This window comes from Globicephala melas, chromosome 1, assembly GCF_963455315.2.
Source record: "Globicephala melas chromosome 1, mGloMel1.2, whole genome shotgun sequence".
In the NCBI taxonomy this organism is placed as follows: domain Eukaryota; kingdom Metazoa; phylum Chordata; class Mammalia; order Artiodactyla; family Delphinidae; genus Globicephala; species Globicephala melas.
The window spans coordinates 62,157,206-62,173,864 of NC_083314.1; the positions used below are offsets into that span (position 1 = coordinate 62,157,206).

Here is a 16,659-nt window from a genome sequence, read left to right on the forward strand (position 1 = left end):
AATTAGGTTCTTAAGAAATCAGGAGTGCTTATTATCAAGCATCATTTAGAAAAATAACTATTTCAAAGAGGAAAAAAGCTACTAGGAACCAGATAATTTCAGGCTTAGAATTGAGCTTAGTTTTCCTGTAGGGATTTCAGTAATTGTCTTTTAGCTGTAGGTATATCATTGTTTAAAACCAGGTTTGATAAGGCCCGCCTTATTTTCTACCAGGTACCAGAGTGCTGGCTTAGCACACATTCTTACCCCTTTGTCACCCATTGCTGGGATCAACCAAGCACATAATTTCTCTAACACTTCTCCCATTGTCTGAAGTGATCACGACGTTCCTGATCGAATTTCATGAAGCGTCTTCTAAATGATTGCTCACTTTGACCGTAGATAAATACCTGTGTTTCCTCATGTCTTTTGACTCGGACCAGAATGCCTCCAGTTTGAATAATGGTAAGGAAGCTTGGTTTTCGGGGTCAGACTTAGATGCTGTGGCCAACAGATTGGTTCAGCATTTAATTCTCACGGCTTAAAAAAGGAAAAATGTCTAGATTATTCTTGGAGAGTAGATTAATATTTAATTGAATCTACAGGCATGGTAAATTGTCAAGACTAAAAGCACACCATGAAAGGGCATATAGGTTCATCATACTTTCATTTTGAGAGAAATTTATGAAAACAGGACACAAGTTTTCTGTTCATCAAGCTGCATGTTTCCATCCTTTTAAAATTAATATCCCTTTATGAATTTCCTTCGTGTGATTTTTCCTGTGAGCATCCAAAACATGACTGATTGAGGGAAAAAGCTATTTTTGCCAGGGCCCTTTCCCCCACCTTTAAAAGCCAGTTTAAAACCACATGTAACATTTGTCTTTAAAGACACCGACATTACTTACACTGCCATCCCATGAACAGACTTTTTTATTTCAAGGGTGTAATATATTGGTACCAAACTGAGTGGAGAATAAAGTGTAAATGAAGAGTTTGACATATGACTTTTCACAAGGCTAGCATATGATAAATAAAACCACCAGAGCCTATTGTCTTTATTATCAAAGTTTATTGTCGGAGTCAGTTCCTATCTACTGGGGAGTACAACTATGTCTCAATATGTGCTATAGTAACTCTAGGGTAATAGCCATTCTGCAAAATAGTTGTACTGGGGCTCTGTTAGGCATAGATCATAATAAAGTCAGTGGAAGAATGAGCCCAGAAACCCTGACAGTAGAGCCATTCCTCTAGGGAAGTTCCAGTGCTAAGCAACCTGTAAGGCATCATCTATCAGCTGACGATGAGACTCAAGGAGGTGTTGGTAGAATGAAACAGGAGTTGAACCCACTTTCTACTCTTCCCTGCAAGACAACTACGGCTCCAATGCAGGAACCAAAAATTAGGTCTTATAAAGTCCTTTAAGCTCCCAAAGCAAGTAAAATAGGACATAAAGAGGAAAGGGCCAGGAACCAGGATAGTGGAGGATAAATTAAGTGTAATTGGAGGGAATGAAAACTTCTGGAATGAAAAGTAGCTGGATTTAGATGCCGTTTGAGATGACAAAGAATACAGTACAGGTAAAAGCAAATGGGGAAATGATTCAAACATTGAAAGTTATTCAGATTTCAGAAGTTAAGTGAAATTTCCCCTCTTAGAGGAAAACTGGTTTTAAAAAATGAGGAAGGTGAATCACTAATAGGAAAATGAGTACCTGAGTAGAAATAGGTGTTTCAAAATGCCAAGAACAAGTATAATATACAAATGAGCTGGGTCTACAGGAAGGAAAAGTGGTTATGGTAGCCTGTTAACCAGATCTGACATTGGAATGACATTTCTAACAATGGCTTTGTCTACGAGGTTCTGGCATATTTTTCGTAGCACAGGTAGCTTTGAAGGAATGTTTTCATAACACTCAACGTATGTGGGAATGCACATTACTTTAGTGTAAAAATTCAAAGACCTCCCACCTGTTTCTGCAGGATAGAAGAAGTCTTCAAACAGCTGTGGCCAAAGACCCACGCCCTCTCACCACCCTTGCGATAAAAACATTAAAGGAATCGGAATTAACAAAACAAGTAGCAGATGAGTCAATGAGCTTTGTACCATGTAGACAGCAGATAATTTATGGTGACTTTTGCAGGCAGCCTGAGAAACAGAAGAGCTTGTGTACTAAATGCTACCCTATCATTAAATATAATAATAATGAAAAACAGGGCCATTAAATGAGACCCTAGAAAAGTCTAGCTGCCAACCAGATTGGGAAGATAAATGAAACGGCATAGTTTATTTTAATCTGTATCTTCCACACTAACCTAGTTTGTCTACAGAAAAGCCATCTGCTGGCACCAGGCCAGTACGTCTGAATTTTGTTGTTGTTATTAGCATCTCATTTTTCCAAAAGAGGAATGTGTAAGTAGCAGGTGTACATGAATGACCATTTCTACAAAGCCTTCTCTGCAGTCTTGACCTGTGTGGGGACAGGTTCTACTGATGGAAGCATTTTTAAAGGCAGAAGAAAAAACATTGACTTGAGGTTTTCTCCACAGAAAATACCAGTGGAGTTGGGCCCGTATGATGAGTCTCTTATTGGCGCTGAACAAATGGCCTCTTCTCCAGGAAATACCTTTATTCATTCCTATCTACAGGTTTCTTTTGATGGACACATGGAGTAATCTCTAAAACAAGAAATGAGGCAGAAGCAGTTTCTTTTCTAATCATGTCTCTGACGAAGTGAAGGGTCCTAGACTTTTCTGACACCTCATGGACGTGGGGCGAGGGTGGGCGGTGTCCCAAGACAGGATGCTCAGGCTGCCGTCCGGACCTGGGCTGTTCTGAGCCCCATGGCCTTTTCCTGCTGCTCCCTGTGTACCTATGCTGTGAGGAAATCTTCTTGAGGATTTTCCTCCTCAGCTGTTCCAAATACAGTTCATTTGCTGGAAAACAGAGAGAACCTAAGTGTGAGTTAACCCTTGGATTTTAGACATGGTATAACTTTTCAAGAACAGATTAGTCAGATTTCCAAACAGATGAGAAGAGGCCGTTTTATGCCCACGTCGCCTCCAAAATGCCTTGTTCGATGAGAATCCCTGTCTACTTCTGGCACTTCCTCAGCTCAAAAACAGGGCAGCTGTACAGAGAACTGTGGCTGTCAAGATGAGCCAAAGCTAGTGGTTGGGATCGGACATAAATGCCTACGTACATAGCTGTAGCCCGGCATTGTTTTTTTCCCTTTCCTCTTCTGGCGTTTTTTTTTTTTTTTTTTGCGGTACGCGGGCCTCACTGTTGCGGCCTCTTCCGTTGCGGAGCACAAGCTCCGGACGCACAGGCCCAGCTGCCATGGCTCACGGGCCCAGCCGCTCTGCGGCATGTGTGATCTTCCCAGACCGGGGCACGAACCCATGTCCTCTGCATTGGCAGGCGGACTCTCAACCACTGTGCCACCAGGGAAGCCCTCTCGCAGTTTTTGATCCAGTCCTTTGGGTAGCAAATAGCTTAGAAAATTAAAAATGCACAAAAATGTTATCTAACAAGGGGGGGCGGGAAGGTAAAAAGGATAAAAAGTCACTATAATTCAAAGTCTGATAATCCAGTGGAGGCAGTGTAATGATTGGCAGAAAAGGGAGGCTGAATTCACGGAGTGGAAGAATAAGGGAACATGAGGGAAAAAAGCAATTTTCGTGATTTCGACTGTAATAGTAAGAACTTCTCCTTGTCTCTGTAATTCTAGGGGTCTCAGAATAACACTGCGGTTCAATGTTAGGAGTACAGTTTGATTTGGGGGCAGGGAAGGAGACATAAGTCACTCTTCAACTTACACAGCATGAAGGGGGGCGGTGTAACAAGATTTCTCTTAGCATTTCATTTGGAGAAAGAAGCAAGTAGGATGGAAATACCTAATTATACTTTAAAGGAAAGAAAAACCGTCAAGATACTTTGAGGTCCTCTGTAAAAGGAGCGCTGTCTTCATATTAAACACTGTCTGGAGGAACAAATGAACTGACAATTAGGGAAATGAGAACAAGAAGGTAAAATGAAATGTCTCTTCTCTCTGTATGTTGCCCACTGTAGGTGGTCGTTCACTCTCTCTCAAGGGGTCCAGGTGGGGAGGTTCACTCCACTAGTGATATCTGGTAGCCCCCCACTCCCCACTTCCTTTTTTTTTTTTTTTTTGGCGGTACACGGGCCTCTCACTGTTGTGGCCTCTCCCGTCGTGGAGCACAGGCTCTGGACGTGCAGGCTCAGCGGCCATGGCTCACGGGCCCAGCCGCTCCGCAGCATGTGGGATCTTCCCGGACCGAGGCACGAACCTGCGTCCCCTGCATCGGCAGGCGGACTCTCAACCACTGCGCCACCAGGGAAGCCCCCCACTTCCTTTTAAAGCTGTTGCCCTTCTATACTCAACTGAAAATTCTCGGGCCTGTGGTCCTTAGTCCTTAGACTTTACTCACTGTAGTCCGAGATAAGCATTTTTTTTTTTTTTTGGTGCAGTTACAATTTAAAAGTATCACCCTTCAAACGTCTGTGAAATTATTATAATTGTTCACTCCACGTGAATGTCATGAGAATGAGATGATGGTTTAAAACACACTTCTGAACTCCCAGGGAGAAGCAGGCATAAGCTATTTCTTTCCTTCCCCACTGGGCTACTGCAGACCACCCCAGGACGGAGACCCGAGGCCCAGGGTACACAGTCTGAAGGCACATGCGTCCTTACATCCCAGCCCTACAGGCTAGCCAAGGCGAGCACGGCCGCTCCAAGTGAATCAGGTACACACACTGGCCCTAAATGTTCAGCACAATTTATAAGGGGAAGAAAAATTTTGGTTTTGCAGACAAAACTTTTTCTTATCGGGGCCATGTCAGACTACGCTCTTTCAGGCCCCAATAATTTCAGCGATAATTACAGCTCTCAGATTAAGTGTTCTCGGAGCTCACTCCTTGTTCACTTCATGCATTATACAAAGTACCCACGAAATAAGCCAAGCAACCAGTTTCACATAAAGGTGAAAATGCTGATGGCCTGTCACCTACAGCACTGCACTGTGGGCTCGAAGAGTTCTCGGAAACAGAGGAAAATAATGGCAAGAGAAAAGGTGTCTGTGGAACCCAACACGTCCCTCAGGGTAGGCGCTGGGCAGTTCCTCCCGACTGCTTACCTTGGCTTTCCCTCAGTTGCTCTCTGTCAGGCTCTCAGTGTCGCACTCTTTGGGCGGTTCCCCTCCTCCTGGCAGCTCGCTCTCGATTTCCCACAGGACGTCATCCTCGTCCTCCAAGTTGCTGGAGATGTGGCACTTCTTGAACCCCTGGACGATGGATTCGCTTGAGATGCTATTCCATGCCACCATGACCCACTCCAGAAAGAGGCCGAGGGGCGGCTTCTTGGCATTCCCCGTGGGGCTCAGGGCCAGGTTCCCCGCCAGGAGCCAGTTGGAGTACTGGGCCCGGACACTGTCATTCAGGGGTTTGTAGACCACCACATCCAACACCTGCAGCTGCGAGGTCAGGCCCCCCGGGATGATGACCATGTCGGTGTTCATGCTTTCCATGGAGCTCTTCACCGAGTCAGTGGCGTGGCCCCGGAAGCCGTTGAGGATCAGCATCCCTCGCTGCTTGGGCACTGCACCGGTTCTCCGCCTCCACACCACTTCCAGCCAGTCCTGCATCAAGTCCTCCGTCATCCACCCGTACCGGTGACAGCGGATTTCCATGCCGCTGGGGAACTTCCCGGGGGGGATGTATGTGCCCCTCAGAATGATGTACGGAGGTAACTTCCTCCCATCTGCCAAGACACCAAGCATGGCGGTGATTTTCAGTTTCTCCCTGCCTGGCGTCTTGACCAAGACGGGCTTTTCACCCTGGTTGTCCACAGTCACCCTCGAGGGCACCTCTAAGCAAATGGGCGTCTCATCAGCATTCCCCATCTGAGCCACCTGGTAGTCGTGTGCCCTGCGCAGAGCCAGGACGCTCCGCTGGTAGGTGACGAGCTTCTCGGTCAGGTCTTCCGGCAGCTGCTGGGGCACCGGTACCTTATGCCGCAGAGACAAGTCATACCTTCGCATCATTCTTCGACACCAGCCCAGGCTGGCCTTGAACCCTTTCTCCGGAATGTTCATCTCCTGGGCAATCTCCAGAGCTTTCAGCTGCATGGCCTCCCTGGTGATGGGGTCCCCTTTGGCCTGCATGTATCGAACGTACTCGGCCACGCGCTGGTCCACCAGGGCGAAGCGCCCGTTTTTGGGGCCCCGGAAGGCGCGCCGCATGGCGTGGGCGTTCTGCAGCTGCGGCTTCACTTTGCGCCAGTCGCGGACGTTTTTTTCCAGCACCCCGAACTGCTTGGCCGCCTGGCAGTTGTTGGTGCTCTCGGCGTACTCCACCACCATTAACTTGAACCCCGCGTCGTAACTGCGGCGCATGCCCCGGCTGAACTGAAACTTCCCGGCCAGGTCGTCTGCCGAGAGGTCGTACCCGGGGAAGCCCACGGCCATGTAGAAGGGGTACCCCTCGCCCCACTCGGGCAGCTCTGTGATGTCCCGAGGCAGACGGAGGCCATAGCTGTCCAGGTGCTGAGGCTGCGGAAACTGGGAGGCCGTGTTCATCGGGCCCACCCAGTCTGGGGGCTTCACGTCAGATTCTTCATTTTCTGGCAGACAGACAGGGAGGGGCAAAGATAGTGCCCGTAAGTAAAATGACTTCTGGCTCATTCCCTGATTTTTTTTTTTTTTTTGGTCGAAATACCAAGAATACCTTAATCTCAAATTCACTAAAAGCAGTAGCTCTAATAACAGATAACACGAAGTCCTTACCCCCGTGCCAATTCCCATGGATTACCCCATCTAATTCTCACAATAACTGATTATTTCTTCTTTGCACGTGAGTCTAGAGAAATTAAGTAATGCATCAAGGTAGCTGAGCTAGGAAGTGGCAGAGCTGGAAACTGAACACAGGCAACAAGCTTGGATCACATACCAACTGTGTGGGCCATGCTTGGGTCAAAATAACCTTTACCTGGACGAGAAGCCAATTATAACCCATATTACCACGTAATGTTACAGAATTTGTATCATCATGGGCTGAATCATATCCCTTAAACCAAGAAAACCTATAGCAATACCACACTTAGCAAAGTTAAGCTCATCAGGCAGAAGTATGGTTCTTGCATACCAATGTCAGAACTGGGTTTCACTGTATGTTTCTGTTCAGAAGGTGGCCACAGAAGCTGAACACGACTCACGGAAATTACCATATCTCACCAGAACTAAGATGCCATCAATTGCAAGATGCACCATTATATGCCAGTAAGAAAAAAAAGCTACTAGTGAAACTATAGCACGCCATCAATTTTAAGAGGCATTCTCAACTGCAGAGATGTTAAAGTGATGAGGGAAAAACGTGTCTTGGAATCAATGAAAGACAGCATTTTAAACTATTACTTATAGAGAGAAGGCAAATCAAACCACTCAGGCTGTTGGGAAGCTGTATTTTTCCAACGCCTGCCCTCTAACTATATTTCTTGATAAAAGACTGAGTGCTTCTTTAGACATATTTGCTCAAGCATGTACTACAGCTGCTATTGCTTTTTCTATCCAAGATTAAGGAGACAGGAAGCCAAGTAAATAACCCTGGATGCATGCTTCGTCACACTATTTTCCTTAGTTTTCAGAGGTGTGTGGTGTGCCACCGAGGCACCCAGGATGTGCGCTGGACCAAAGCCACACAAACTTCACTTTGGTTCACCTGCATACAAAGGTGCATGTTGAGACTTATTACTGACAGTCGACAGGTGAAGAAATGGAGGCTCAGAGAGGTGGATGAAGTCGCCTAAGGTCACATAGCGTAGGAAAGGAGATTCTGAAACTCCAAAGCCCATAATCTTTCTGCCTCACAACCTTGCCTTACTCTTAAATACCCCACAGAATGTACCTGGAAACTTAAAATTCATCTTCATTATTCTCCCATTGGATGGATGTTGAATTGGGTTAATCATAGTACCTGCAAAGGTTCCTCCCTGGAACTGCCATTCGTCAGAATTCTGAGACTCCTCCTCCCTTTCCAACCGAGTGATCATGTCGGGCTTAGGGAATGGGAATTCTGTTTATAGGAAATAGAACAGGTAACAGCTGTGTGTTACTGTCTTGGAACACTGCCAAAATAAGTACTTTATAATACTTAAGAAACCCTCCCCTCCACTCCCACCCCACCACAGTCTTCTCAATATGCAGATTTATGAAAGGCGGGGGGAAAGGGCTCAGGGATACTTAAAGAAAAAATATGATGGGAAATAGGTCTGTCCAAGGGAATTTATGAATCTCTGCTAATGTACTAGCAACAACAAAAAGGAACTGCATTTAGCAGGGAAGTGGGTGGGTGCAGCCACGGATCTAATGAGCACTCTGGTACCCATATGAGCAAATGAGGAGATCCCTCCAAATGGTTACATTCTAATAATATGGTTACATTCCAATAATATGGATATCAATGCTGGGAAGGGAGCAAGGATTCTTTGAGGATATGTCCCCAAGCTTCTAAGGCTGACAGGGTAACAATGAGGCCTGCCTTCCCTCCTAAGGAACATATGAAGCACAGGCGCAGACCCATGGTGACATTTCTTAGATTATGTCTTATTTTTTCTTTTTTTGATGAGAATGCCTGGGTTGAATGAGGATGGTTCTGAGAGCTGGCACAAGCCGCTGAGTAGAAGGACACAATATGTATATCCTGCCTAAATCAAAAACAGGAAATTAAATGGGCACAGGCATTGAGGGGACAGACTCCAAGTTCAGGAGAGAGGGATGTTGGATACACCAGAGAAGAGAGACGTGGAAACAATTCTCTGGGCTCAGAGCTTCTAGGAGACAAAGGAAAACAAAGCTTTACCCAGGGACAGGACAGTTTCATAATTCATCCTCATGACCTCCCGGTACAGGGCCTTTTGCTGCTCCGTCAAAACGTCCCACTCCTCATCGGAAAAATATATGGCCACCTCATCGAATAGGGCTGGCACCTGCAACAGTGAACAGGCCTTTCTCAGCGACTAGTAGGCACATGCAGACACAGATCACACACCCGCATCTCACAGGCGAGGGCTTGGGCCCGGGGAAACGTCTGTCCTGAGTCACACGGCTCCTCCGAGAAGCAACACCAAGACAAAAACAAGGTCTCCCGTGCCCTGCTGAGTGCTTTCCTCCCCCGGCATCCACAGATAAGGAGAGCAGCACCTTGAGAAGAAAAGTCCCCCGTACTGGTTGGGAGACACTGGGTCCTCACATACAGCAGGGAGAGCCGATCACGGCTCAGCCCCCATCCAGAGCCAGAACCAACCACGCTCGAGGAAACACCCCGAGACAGCTGCCCCACCAACACAACCCTGCTCTCTCCCTTGGTCACAGATCCTCAGCCCAGGAGGGTGCTGGGGGCCTCCTGGGCACTAGTCTCCATTTGCAGGGCACTAGCCCCGGGTTCTGACTCAGAACCCAACGCTGCCAGGGAGGGGCCAGTGAGAGAAGGGGCTTCGGCTGGCCTTTTCCAATCCACGAGGAGGAGGACAGAAGGGTTAATTAGAGCTTCAATTTATGTAATGAGATACTAGAGCAGACTGCTTTGCTTCCGTGCCTAGACCCGCAGCAGGAAGCCCTAAGGCCAGAGAAGAGCGCTCTACTGCCCGCTCCCGGGCTCACCTACCTCCCCATCCCCATGGGCCAGTGGGACGGGGGTGCCTGAGAAGCCAAACGCAGCCAAGGCACCCAGACCGACCCCCTCTTGTTCAACTCTCTGCTTTTCTTTTTACTATGTGTTTTCCTTCAGTCGTTAAAAATCCTACTCCAAAGTTCATCGTATTCAATGGTAAGGGATCTGGGCTGCTGCTTTCACAGCTACTCCCCATAGCTGAATCTAGGGCCTGGGGGATCAGAGTACTGTTTTCCATCTGCTTACAAAAGTTCAGTGTCTGCACCACCTGCAGCTTCTTCAGGCCCCCGGCCGTCAATCATCTAGATCTCCTGGCCCTTCTTCCTTACGCACGAAGCCCACCTCGTCCCTCCCCCGCATCACAGCCCCTTCCACACAGGGAGAACCTCCTAGGAAAGGCCCTGTAACTGCTTCCCTTATTCCCCCCACAGCCCCATTTAATTAAGGAGGAAACTGGCTCAGAGCAGCCCCGTTTCTGGCCCAAAGTCACACAGCCAATAATGGCAGGGTTGAGAGTGGGACACAGCACTGTCTGACTTCAAGGCTCCCGCCCTCACAGAGGGCAGAGGGGTCTCCCAGGTCACCAGCTGGCAGGCCTCCGCTCCCACCCCGCACACGCTCAGCAGTACACAGCTGCTGCAGTTCCCTGAACAAACCATCCTCGCACCCTCTGTGTGTGCGCACATGGTGCTCTGCTGCCTCGGAGGTCCTCCCCATTCTTGGCCTGGCTGACACCCACCCACTTTCCAAGACTCAGCCCAGACATCCTGTTCCCCAGGAAACTGGTCCCAACCCAAGCTGTGTGCCCTGTGACGCCCTGGGCTGAAGGCTCTGATGGCACTTATCACACTGCAGAGTCCTCTTGGCTTACCTGTCTGCTTCTTCCACTAGAATATTGGCTCACTGAGGGCAGTACTCTGGGCTTATTCTGTTTTGTTTCCCTAAGCCTAGAACACTTCCTGTAGGTAGTAATCCCTTAAAAATGTGTTCTTTGAATCAAAGATTTAAGCAAATAACCCCTGGACGTCTCTTATTCCGCTTGGAATAGTTTCAAACAATCGTTAAAATGTATCTGTCACAAGACTGAACTTACTCTTTGGAGTAAGAATGGACAAAAATCCCTAGTGTCAAATACCGGGAGGTACAAACGGATTGGTCTCTGGGCTCCGCTCAGACTCCATCAATCTGGAAAGCCAGGCAGCCAGGAATTTTCCATCCCACCCCATCCCACTTCCCAGGCTTTTAAACAACTCTCCCTTTGGCCTTTTCTCTCCCTAGGAAATTCCAGATCTAGGCCATACCTATTTATAGGCCCTTTCCCTTTGCTGATAAAACAGGACACAGGACTGGCTATGCCTGTCATTGCAGAGGGGCTACCCACGTCGATCCTTGTAAAAGGTAACACGTCCTGGGCCTGGTAAATATATCAGCAGCCCTGGAGTGGTGAGAAGGCAGCTGGAGGCTGAGGCTGGATTCATCTCCTCCCATTTAGGACTGAGCCCCGGAGGATCCTCAGACAAGCCCACATTATGTTCCAGAGGCGCGCAGTGCAGTGGCTTAGGAATTCTCCTCACAGCAACCTTCTGTGAGAATTGAGCAAGGCTTCAGCCAGGCCCTGCTGTGCAGGCCTCCCCTCTCTCCACAGAGGCCTTTTATCTAGCCAAGCACAGCAGAAGGTAAACAGGGCCAGCCCTGGGCCAAACTCAGAAATCAGGCAGCCGCCATCCAACCCCTGGACACACTTGCTTGGCCTCACAGGTAGAGGCCCTCGATCCCCGCCTTCCTCCCTTCCCTCAGAAGGTCAAGGACTCATCAGACAGGTGTTCTTCCTTCAGCTTGTGTGTGCTGCCTCACTCGGTCCCACGAGCTGGCATTCCAACGCTTATCTCCAAGGGTAACCGTCCTAGAGTACTTACATGCTGCCCAGGCTCGCTGCACCCAGCGAAGACAGCACTTAGGGGGCTGGGACCGGTGCACTGATAGAGCGCCTGCTGTATGCCAGGCACTGTGTAGGGCACTCCCTCTTACGTGGTTAAATGTGTTACCTTATTGAATCCTTTAAATACTACAGGGATACGGGGATCACCACCCCAGTTTTATGGGTGAGGAAACAGGGCTGATAAGTATCTTGCCCAAGGTCACAGAGTTAGCAAGTCGGACTCCCAAGCCCGTGCTTTCTCGGCAGGCCACTTAGGCCAAGTGGCCTCTGCCTGGTGGCGGCAGCAAACCCTAACGTCCCTTAGAAAGACGAGCCGAGGACTTCTCCCTCAGAGCTGCTAGGGAGGGAGCTCAGACTCCTGGGCGCAGCACACTCCCCCGCAGGGCTGGCTCGGTCCCCTGGCCCCCTCTGCTTCTCTCGCCCATCCCCTCCACTCCCGGACTCCACTGCGGGCTCCAGCTGCAGGAGCTGCTCTGGACTCTGCACACAGGAGCTTTCCTCTCCAGTGCTTTTGCTTCTGGCTGCCTCGAGGGCAAGACCCTCCCTTCCCTTGGCTGGCTCCACCTAGGCCGAAGGCTTGGTTCAAAGTACACTTTCCCTTTTTTCTACTTGAAATTGGATTTCTACTCCAGTTCTCCCACGAAATATTACCCTAATATACAGCCTGATTCTTTGGTTGGAAAAGCTTTTATTGATCACTCTAACACAATCCCCAACAACCAAAATGCATATTCGATTCTTTTCTTCCCCTAGTTTTAATGCTCTAGAGCAGGGGTTTTCCCACCTCAGCACTGCTGACATGTTTGGCCAGATAATTGTTCGTTGTGGGAGCTGTCCTGTGCATCACCGATGGGTAGCAGCATCCCTGGCCTCTACCCAGGAGATGCCTGTAGGATCTCCCACTCCCCAAGCCCCACCCCGAGTCATGACAACCAAAGACGTCTCCACCCAGACGTCCCTGGGAGGGATGGGGCTGGGGGCAAAACTGCCTACTGCTCCAACCAGGTCCCTGCCTGCCTTCTCCAGCCTGCAGGAGAGCCCATCTTCCCCCACAGAACTCCAAATACTGTGCAGTTAATTACATTTACTTCCCTATCTTCCTCACAAGACTAGTACCCCCGCGAGACTAGGGATCTTGCCTTAATAACACCCAGCACTGTGCTCAGTAGCTACGGATGGATGGCAGGCTGCCTGGGTGCCACACATGCCAGTCCCCCTCCTCCAGCTCCTCTGGTTACCTCCTTCTTTCCCAGCCAAGCATGGGCTTCACCTTGCTCCTCTCTGTGTTGTCCCAATACACTCTTATGTGCGCTTCTACTGCACCTGCTTTGCGCACTTCTCCATTCTGTCTAGATGTTCTCGGTTGGCCAATGCAGCCTCAAAGCCATGAGTTCTTGCTCAGGGCTAGATAGGACGGATGCCTGCTCTCCAAAATCTCCCCAGCTGCATGGATCTGAACTGGGGAGGAGGCCAGGGTGGGCTGAAGAGACAAATGCAATCCAGGCTCCATAGCTAGATGAGAAAACCCAGAGCCTGGTGTCGTACTGCTTTAAATATTTTTAATTGAAGTATAACATACATACAACAAAATGAAGTACTTTTAAGGTTCCAGCTCAAGAGGTGTTTTTAAGAACAAATGTCAGTGTACATGTGTATCCTAGGAGCAAAATAGATAACCTTGCTGCACCCCATGCAGTGGGAGCGGAGCGGGACTGGATAGTTTGGAAGGACCATGATTCTATGAATACAGATCTCTCACTGGAAACAAAGGATATGTATACCGATGACATTCATACACAGTGGAAAACTAAGCAGAGAAAAGGAATGTCATTTTGTTGCTTCTTTAAAATGTTTACCATTCATGCCCAATTATCATGAAGTCCAGTAAGTACTGTGAATAATGTACATAACGATGACTATTAATATCTGTTGCATTTACACTTTTATAAGTTTACTCTAATTCTATCACACTATGCTGTTTGGATATGCTCCCTATTCACTGCTGCCTACTATCGCAACCCCTCCATCCAGGACCAGCTGGAAATGCAGCTCTCTCCTGTGTCAACTGGCCTCGTCCCATAAAGCTCTCCTCACGTCAGTTCAGTGCCCCAAGACTTACTTAAATGGTTTAAATGGTTCCCTTCAACCAGCGGTAGGTGATAAAGACTCTCTCCTCACCCAAACTTTGGCCAGGCTCCTCTGAGCCCTCTTCTCCACTAGGCCTCTATCTTGGACACATACACACCCCCCTCCGGTTCTCAGTCTGCCCAGACCAGTTTTAGCAAGAATCCTGCTAAGTCAGTTTAGAAAGAACCCTCCACCGTGGATGTCTCCTCTTAGTAATTTTCCAACCACTGAGCCCTCCGCGCTGCTCCTTGGCTATAAATCCCCACTTGCTGAGCCCGATCTCTCTCCCCTATTGTGACAGTCTTGAAACCTATCTCAATAGTCCTGAATAGTCTTCCTTATCATCTTAACAAATGCCAGGACAATTTTTCTTTCACCCAGGCCAGCAGAGATTTAGTTGGTGTCTACAAGGTGCCTGGCATTGAGCAGGATACAGGGAATCCACGGGTACAGGAGAAAGACACAGTCGTGGCCTCTTGGACTCCCGATCCTGATGGTGTGCTTGAAGCTGCGTGCCTGAAGGGACTGTTCCCAGAACCAGTTCCATTCTTCGCTGTGCCTTTTAAAGCCACAGAACTGTTTTCTCAGGAATGCAAACACACCGGGCTGGGCTAGGCTATTTTTACTTCCTATGTCTGCTTGAGGAAGAGACTTAATACAAGCCTGGCTCCCAGGCCTGCCCCTCACAGCTGTGTGTGGACTCCACACCTTCTTACTTACCCATCCGCCCTCTGAGCAGATTCGGACTTTCTGCATATCTGTGGGGCCATCCTCCAGGTCCCGGCTCTGAATCTCTTCTTCTTCTTCCTCTTCTTTCAGGGTCAGATTGCGAGGGTAGGCTGTGGACTCCATCTCTGCAAGTAAGATTCAGTTCAGAAAAATCAGATGCTAGTGTGAACTCTTTAAAGTCTGTGATGGGGGCAGCTCAGGCTACACAAACCTTTTTAGCCCCAAGCACAGTTCAGCTGCAACAATGGAAGGGGACAGGGCCAGGCCTGGGGAGGAAGGGTTTCAGGGAAAGCACCAGGAAGCTGGAAGGTGACATATTTAATTATGATAAGAAGAGGGTTGCAGGCAGATAGCATACCTGGCTGCCTTCAAATATTTAAAAAGCTATCTGTGTAAGACAGACCAGACTGGTTCTGTAGAGACCCAAAGGCAGAGCAGGCCACTGAGTAAACATTCCAAGAAGAGGTTTTAAAGAGTGCATCAAATGGCAGAACTTTCTCACAGCCAGTGCCACCCAAACATGGAATTGGCAGCAAGACAGCGGTATTGGCTTCCTTTCAATGAAGGCATTTGAACACAGATAGAGCACTCGCTCAACTGGGTTGTTCCTACAGGGTCAGTTCAGCATCAGGAGGTTGGGTGGCCCAGAGTACCTGGATTTTCCAGATTCAAAGGTTCTGTCCATAAGCCAGGTCAGAAAATAAGACTGTTCTGCCTTAAGCGACTTTCCAAGCCCAGGAGTCGGTGATCCTTAGTGAGGGGTAATGCCTGGACACGCAAGAAGGTGCAGAAATCAGCTGGGGCCAGGCTCTGGGGCCCACCGCCACCGGGAAGACTCGCTGCCTCTGGGCCGCAAATTCTCTTCTGCAAATTCTCTCGCCCAGCTCCTAGGCCAGTACAAAGGGCCGCGCTCCTGCCCTCTAGGGGCGCGGGCAATTCCTAGGTGTGGAGTGAGCGCGCATCTTGTGGGCCGCATCCTCCCGGGCTTCCAAAGAAAAGGTCCTTCCGGAGTTCAAAGTCTGCTCCTTCGATATTTTCAAAAAGGACGGGCGAATGCGGCAGGATAGGTCTGGGGCGGGTGGAACAGGCTTCAGATCCCTGGAGCTGGGGCCCGAACTTGGCCGCGGCCTCCCCCGCCGGCTCCCGGGAGGGAGATGGGGGGGTGGGGGCGCCGCCCCGCGGCGAAGGTGCAGGCGAAGAGGTATCCTCTGCCCCGCCACCGCCCACCCGCCCGCCGCCCCGCCCGCCGCCGCTGCCGCGCCCCCGGGCGCGCTCCGGTTTCTCCAGCCATCTTGTCCCATTTCCCTTTCTCCGCGGCCCCGCGCCGGGAGCGCTCCTGCCGCCCCCCTGCCCGCGCCCGGCCCGGCCCATCTCCCCGCCTGGCCCGCTCCCGGCCCCAGCGCACCTGCCGAGCGGCTGAGGCCGGCGCCGCCTGCCTTCCCCGGCGGGCCCGCAACAAAGGCAGTGGCGGCGGCAGTTGCAGCTGCAGCCTCGGGACCCCCCGCCCCCGCCGCGGCCCGACCGCCGGGGGCCCGAGGGAGGGGCCATGCCGCCCCCGGCCCCCGCCCCGCCCGCGCGCACTCACCTCCGGGCCGAGAGCCGGGGCGTGGGCCGGGGCCGCGGTGGAGACGCCGAGGGCTCCGGCCCGGCTGTCACAGCGCCATCCTTTCCGTCTCTCCGGCTTCCCGTGCGCGCGGCCCCTCGGGAGGGAGCGGGGAGGACACGTGGTGGGAGGAGGGAGGGTCCGGCCGGGAGCTGAGGGTGTTGGGAGGCGAGGGGAGGAGCGCGGCTGATGTCAGCGGGCCGCGGCGTCGCCGGGGGACGGCGCCCGCGCCAGCTCCCGACCCTCCTCCCGGCGTGGCTTCCGGCCGGTCCGCGCCGCGCGCTCCTCTTGGCTGAGCTCCCGACCCTCCGCCCGGCTCCGCCTCGCTGGCCGGAGTAGTGCTCTCTGCCCTCTCTGCTTCCCCTGGTGCAGTTTCCTGTGCACCATGTGCGACCTCGGCATAGATGAGGCAGGAAGAGCCCGGATTTATGTTTGAACTGAATGTAGCCTGGGTGCACACGTTCATGCGCTTATTTGCATGAACGACTGCTTTGCACTTGCTTGGACGAGCACTCGAGGCACTCTAAGGCATGCTTCAAGGAATGTGTTATGAAGAGTAGACCAGCGAGGGGGTTGAGGGGAGTGTGGAGGGGTC

At 50.4% G+C, this 16,659-nt stretch overlaps 1 protein-coding gene across 5 annotated transcripts; it reads right to left on the reverse strand.

Annotated features, from left to right (window-relative positions):
• Positions 1-1,031: 1,031 nt before the first annotated feature.
• Positions 1,032-16,312, reverse strand: POGK (pogo transposable element derived with KRAB domain). Of its 5 annotated transcripts, none has more exons than XM_030875593.3 (6): positions 16,047-16,309; positions 14,453-14,586; positions 8,857-8,983; positions 7,972-8,070; positions 5,139-6,622; positions 1,032-2,915 (listed from the first exon to the last, which is right to left on the reverse strand). In XM_030875593.3, exons 2-5 carry the CDS (start codon positions 14,582-14,584, stop codon positions 5,151-5,153), a joined length of 1,830 nt encoding a protein of 609 aa, XP_030731453.1. In that variant the 5' UTR covers positions 14,585-14,586; positions 16,047-16,309; the 3' UTR covers positions 1,032-2,915; positions 5,139-5,150. The 5 variants fall into 5 exon arrangements, with proteins under 5 accessions (XP_030731453.1, XP_030731454.1, XP_030731456.1 ...); XM_030875594.2 differs by lacking the exon at positions 16,047-16,309 and adding an exon at positions 15,115-15,669; XM_030875596.3 differs by lacking the exon at positions 16,047-16,309 and adding an exon at positions 14,820-15,104.
• Between the last annotated feature and the right edge of the window lie 347 nt (positions 16,313-16,659).